Source organism: Triticum urartu, unplaced genomic scaffold (genome assembly GCF_003073215.2).
Source record: "Triticum urartu cultivar G1812 unplaced genomic scaffold, Tu2.1 TuUngrouped_contig_4846, whole genome shotgun sequence".
In the NCBI taxonomy this organism is placed as follows: Eukaryota; Viridiplantae; Streptophyta; class Magnoliopsida; order Poales; family Poaceae; genus Triticum; species Triticum urartu.
In genome coordinates this window covers 1-6,064 of record NW_024115469.1, presented here as the reverse complement: position 1 = coordinate 6,064, position 6,064 = coordinate 1, and the positions used below count along the sequence as shown (strand labels likewise).

At 41.8% G+C, this 6,064-nt stretch overlaps 1 protein-coding gene and 1 long non-coding RNA gene across 4 annotated transcripts; both read right to left on the bottom strand.

Annotated features, from left to right (window-relative positions):
* Positions 1 to 421: 421 nt before the first annotated feature.
* Positions 422 to 1,594, bottom strand: LOC125528402 (cytosolic sulfotransferase 16-like). Its single transcript, XM_048692885.1, has one exon. The coding sequence runs from the start codon at positions 1,549 to 1,551 to the stop codon at positions 547 to 549; it is 1,005 nt and encodes a 334-aa protein (XP_048548842.1). The 5' UTR covers positions 1,552 to 1,594; the 3' UTR covers positions 422 to 546.
* A 1,450-nt stretch (positions 1,595 to 3,044) lies between these two features.
* On the bottom strand, positions 3,045 to 6,006 carry LOC125528401. 3 transcript variants are annotated; one of them, XR_007292389.1, is made up of 5 exons: positions 5,975 to 6,006; positions 5,456 to 5,598; positions 5,128 to 5,206; positions 4,131 to 4,426; positions 3,045 to 3,272 (listed from the first exon to the last, which is right to left on the bottom strand). It is a non-coding gene; the product is annotated as an uncharacterized LOC125528401 (long non-coding RNA). The 3 variants fall into 3 exon arrangements; XR_007292388.1 differs by having other exon boundaries at positions 5,895 to 6,004; XR_007292387.1 differs by lacking the exon at positions 5,975 to 6,006 and having other exon boundaries at positions 5,456 to 5,962.
* Positions 6,007 to 6,064: the final 58 nt, after the last annotated feature.

Genomic DNA, 6,064 nt, shown 5'->3' with positions numbered 1-6,064 from the left:
GCACGGCAGACCAGCCCAATCCGGTAGTTCCTCAAACAATACTGAGAGGTAGGGGGTGAAAGATGGACACAATGAGTTAAGTACGGGTGTGGGCTCCACCGTATCTATTGTGCGCGAATACACACAACAGAAAATCAATTGGCAACTGTTGATTTGACTACGGTACAAGAATGATTTGTATGCACGAATCGCAGGATGTATCCGGTGCCTTTGGGGTACCCGGTAGAAACCGGTACCGCTAGTTTTTCATTTCGCACACAACATCAAAATGTGATCTGATTGCTTTACACACAACATCAAGATGTGATCTGTTTGTTGATGAGCATGGCAAATCCAGTTTAGATTATTTTTTGTTAGGAAATTGACGTGCTTGCAAACTAACTTTGACATCCTATAAATTGCCATGAAAATCGTTCGATTTGCCATGTACATTTTCGTTAATTAAACCACAATGTACATAGATTTAAAAGAAACAAACTCCTCTTATTGGAATGTGCAATACGGCGTACATGGTGAGGAAAGGAGAAGGGAACAGACAACAACGACTCAAAACACAAGCCCAGATCCTTCAAGCTTTTGTTGGACGATGCGGTCCAACTTGTCCCCCATCTCGTGGCTCATGTGGTTTGCCCAGTCCCCAACTTCTCCTTTTCTGTAAAACACAGAGTTACTCATGAAAATGTTATCACCGAGGCGTACGCGGCCGACCTGATTGACTTGCAGGTTGGTAAGTGCCTCAAAGCTGCACAGCCTCACCACCTCCTGAGCAACGCCGGACCTCTCCTCCTCCTCAGTCAGCGGGACGCCGAGGAACTTCGCCAGCTTCCTCACGGTGTTCACCGGATCGGACTTGATCTCCTCATACTTCAAGAAAAGAACGCTGTCGGGCCTTGTTACACTCTCCCTCCAGTACCCGAGGCAGTGGTCCCAGAAGGGGCCATAGGGCGAGAAGCCCTCGCAGAACATGCTGAAAGCACTGTCCATGGACAGGTTGGTGCCCTGGAACGCCTTGTTCTCGAAGTGCAGCCTTGACACGAGGGCATCTTTGGGGTCCCGACACAGGTACACGACCCGGCAGCCGACCGATCTCGTGTCCGGTGGGAGCAACGACATGGGCACATGCGTGGCGAGAAGCCTCGGAGACGAAAGTGTATGGATGTCGGTGTGGATCAGGCCGGCGGCCGGGATCTCGATGAATGGCACGACATGCTGTGGGTGGCGTGTGAGGAGCGGGTGGTCGCCGAACCCATAGCAGGATCGGTTGGTGATGGTGAAGGCAAGGGCTTTGATCCAGGTGGTGCCGCATTTGGGCTGCGTGGCGAGGATGATGTCGTCAGCACGGGGCACGAAGTCCTGCTTCACCAGCAGGATTCGCTCGAGGAGCCTGGGTCTGAACCAGTAGTTGTTGTATTGGACGAGTGGTTCAGACCACCCCTCTCTTACTGGAAGTGCGGCTACGAAATCCTTGGGTGGGAGGACATATTCTTCTTGTATTGTTGAACTCTCTGGGTCGCTTATCATCGATGGAGCTACTATTGGTTGAGCAGCCATGGCTAATGTGGGAGGGGAGGCGAAGATGGCTTAATTTGCTCAATGTATGCTAGTACTTTCCTTGTCGTAGGAGCATGAAGGGATGTTGAGGCCGGTTATAAAAGCGCCACAGTTTGCTTACAATAATTTTCTGCAGCAGCCGGTTGGTATGGTGATGGAACGTACTGCCTGATTTTATTTTACTAGTATAATGCCCGTGCGTATATATATATGTGTATATATATATATATATATAGATAGATAGATAGATAGTACCATTCAAATAAATTGTAATTCATCATGTGGATGTTGCATGCGACTTATGATTGTATTGCTATAAATATCGGTTCTTCTAATACATATTTTCTCGTCCCATATATGGAGAGGGGGTGAAGTGAAGCTGCTGCCACTCACGATGGCGATGTTTGATGATGGTTTTGCGACGTGATTTTTTTTGTACAAACTCAATTGTTCTAATCAGAAATGTTTATTGAACTTGACATAATATGGTTTTCATTCACAATGACAAGTATTCACTCTCACTCGCTTCTTTTTAGGGCAAAAGGCCCGAACCCAGTTCCTCCTAGAAAATGGGTGACAATGATACCCTTTATAGCCCCTAACAGTGCAACAATGTGATGTGGAAGAACTAAAAATAAAATGCTAAAAGCATGATTTACTAAGGATAACCATTCACATACCTAAACATAGTTCGTCGGTGTCAGCGCTTGATGATTCACAACCGAAGTGACAAGGCACGACGGAATAACATAATAGACAATTAGGAATTGTAGCGTCAAAAGAAATTGGAGCGATTCGAAGAGAAACAAGCGCTCGGTTAAACTAAGGCATCACGATGTCCAGGAATCGCGGGCCATCTACGTGCCCTTCTTTTCCTTTTAATTAAGCAGGAGGAGCGGATGTGTGCACAATGACGTAATGTGCCTAGCAGCTAGTTGGACATGCTAATGTGGGGCCATTGGCTAATGAATGTTACTCCCTCCATACGGAAATACTTATCCTAGAAATGGATAAAATAGATGTATCTATAACTAAAACAAGTCTAGATAAAACCATTTGTAGGACAAGAATTTCTGGATGGAGGGAGTAAGACTGAAAGATTATCATCAATTGTGCACTACATATCTGATCTTTACAATGCAACAAGACCAGGACTCATTTTTAATACAGCAAACAGAACATTAAATTAGAAATTGTGGGGTTGTTTGGCTGGAGGGACAGTAATTAGGGAGGGGTGGTGGGGGATGGATTATGATTTGAGGGTTGAACTCCCACCGTTTTAGAAAGTTTAATATACCTTGGCACTTCATGATGATTCGTCACAGGATGCATTTCAAGATACAAATCAGCCACTCAGAGTTTTTGTCTGTCCTTAGCCCAAATGGGCGTCATGGCCTTCTCATTTATCCAACCAGAAACCTCCTCTAACAAGGCATGGTCCTGTCAAAGGGTGGCACATTTTTAGCTCGGGCATGCCATGTTGGCATGAGAAATAATCTCAAGAGCATCCTATTTAACCAAAAATGTTTCCATTCCAAATTACTCAACGTATTCAATAATCTCATGACATGCAGCTTTGTTGCATCCTACGCAAATATTCTGTCTTTGGTTGCTAGAACTCATTAAGAGTTGTCTCGAGTGTCCGATCACTGATATGTTCAATGTTCTGCCTTAAAATGATTGGACTCCTGGTTGCTCCATTAGTTTCTCTGCGCCCTGAACTGTGCATATAGCAGGGAGTTAGGTTAACAAAATTTACAGCATCCAAGGACAGCTACCAGCCATAATTTAAACCAAACAGTTGGCCATAATGTCACATTACAAGACAGACCATTTGTGACATTGGTAAAATTGATGATTGTGTAGGTCCAATGCAGAGTGGTATCATCGATAGTCTTGTGCAGAATGGGACCAATGATGATGAACGACTTGAAAGAAAATGATGCCTCAAAATGTGTGCCAACACATCTAAAAAATATGTAAACTACAAAGATGACACGACGTGGTTTAGCTTTGCAACGGGAGAAAGATATCACACGTCCCTAGTCCAATAAGCAACCCATTGTAAAAATAGTAGCTAGTCCATAGTTATTTAGTAAAATACTAACTGGCCAATTCCTTTGCAAAGAAATTAATAGGTTAGTTCTTCATATCTTGTTAATAATTCTGACCTACAAAGAAAACATGTTGCTCTTGTTTTCAGCACGAAGTTACGTACCGGTACAAAGCACCCCTATGCATGTCCCAAAAGAACAATGCCCTATGGCGACATGGGAAATAACATGTGCCATAATGTAATTTACTTAATAATTAAGCACACAAGTCATCAGGGCATCAAAGAGAAGGCAAGATAGATTTTTAGCTTATCTGCATCAGTACAGCTACACTAAAAGTGGCAACAACGAAGTATTTCAGCATTTAGGTTAGTATCTTGAAAAAGGCCTTGCTCTTGACCTGGTGCTCCAATGCGTCTTTCATAGACTAAAAGAAACAAGAAGCCCATGATGAAAACACCCAGCAACACACAACTATTAAAGGGCCTATGGACTGATTCACAGAAGAGCAAATGTCGGACGTACTTTGTTTCCATGAGGGCCCTGCCGAATCAGCAAATGTCGGACGTACGGCGAACTCTAGCTGAGCGCACCGCTGAACACCATCTCCATTGTCTCCATGAGGGCCGTGCCGAATCAGAATTCTTGCAGTATCTCCAACCATGAGAGTTCAACAGAAGCTGTGATGCAGATCCATCAACATCTAACTGAGTGGTTGAGGATTCGACATGTCATGATGATTTCTTATGGACATCATGATCATAAATAGTGATATCCATGCTATCGGTTAACAGTAGAAAAATATATTTTGAACCAAATACCTGCAATTATAAGAAAATTCGACCATGTTTAATAAAACAAATAAACAACTTCCAAAAATTTCTCAAAATTGTGGTTAATTAAATTCTGGGCATATGCTACCCCAACTAAATTCTATGGCCAAATGCAAGTGCAGAATTGGTGAAACAAATTAATTCCTACATTTTCACCACTAAACAAATCACAATTAGTCACACTGATCACACTCATACCCCTGGGTAGCTATCCAAACTGAATCCCCGGTCAGTTAATCACCAGAATTTACCAATTAAGAATTCAAAACACACTCACGCTCTCATTACTGCATGTTTGACGTGTAATAATAGTCATGATAAAAGACTTGGAATTTGCAGAGTAACATATTTCCCTTCTCGCCTCCAAACACACTCATCCAAGAATTAATAGCTTAAATACCAAACTGGGACTACTCAAGCTAGCTAGTTTGCTCTAGTTTGTTAGCTAATCATGGAGTGTGCGTAGACCTAGCTGGTCTAATTGATGGGCTGAAGCCAAATGCCAGTGCGTTGACACGAAATCATAAAATATAGACACAATGATCAAATTATTCTTTTAATTCAAAAATATTCTGTAAGCATGATGGCATCTGGTTTCCATCATACAACGACAAATACTTGTGCATTGGTATAGGTCTTCAATAAATAAAGCATTAGTAAGATAACACAAGTTATTGCATGTCTTCTACCTTTCACTCTCTTTGTCTATCACTTGGCTTCCATTCTCCCTTTCTCTTTCTCCCTCTCCACCTGCTCCTTGACACAATGCTATCACCATTGGTGAAGCTATGAATTAGGGATGAGTGCAATCAGAACAATTATATTATCATTAAGGGTTAATTGCAGAGTTAAACTGAATTCTGATTTCTAAATCATCAAATACAGAGTTGATTACAAGGTGAGCAAACAAAAAACAAAATTTACAAAGAGAAAAAAAATCTAAAAGATATACAGGAGTAGCTAAATGTAACATCAGGAACCAATTCTCAAAAAGAGATTTAAACTGCATTTTGGTACCTATGAGATCACAGGAGCAGGCCATCAGCGCTGACAGTTTCATTTTCATGGTTGAAGATCATAGCATTGCGTCACTTCGAGAAATCCGTACATTCCTCGAGAAATGATCCCAGGAAATGAATAACAAGATGGAGCATCAACTTCTGTAATAGAAAAATAATACAAAAGAATAAAGCTCTGAAAAAAAATCTTACTTGCTCACATTGAGAGATAAAACGATAGTGTGTTGTTACTGTCCAGGTTGACAATTATAGACTCATCAATAGCAAGTGTAGTCTTAATTTATAGAAGGACAATATAAATCTTGTATATAGAACTCATTCAACAGGTTTAGGAGCCTAAATGTAAGAACATGTATTGACATATCTTTAGTATTATAAATGAAGATAATTTTATGGTCTATTGACGCCATTTGATAAATTAAAAAGAAGGTTCTTACCTGCCACTGGGATGTGAACTATTGTCTAGAATTTCAGATAACCATGCACAGTATTTGGTCGAGTATCGGTGTGAGCTCACACATGCACACACACACAAACAAAGAAGCCCTCATCCAACCCGGAAAGGAAATCTTGCCCGCGCACTCCGCAGGAGAGCTCGTCCAATCTC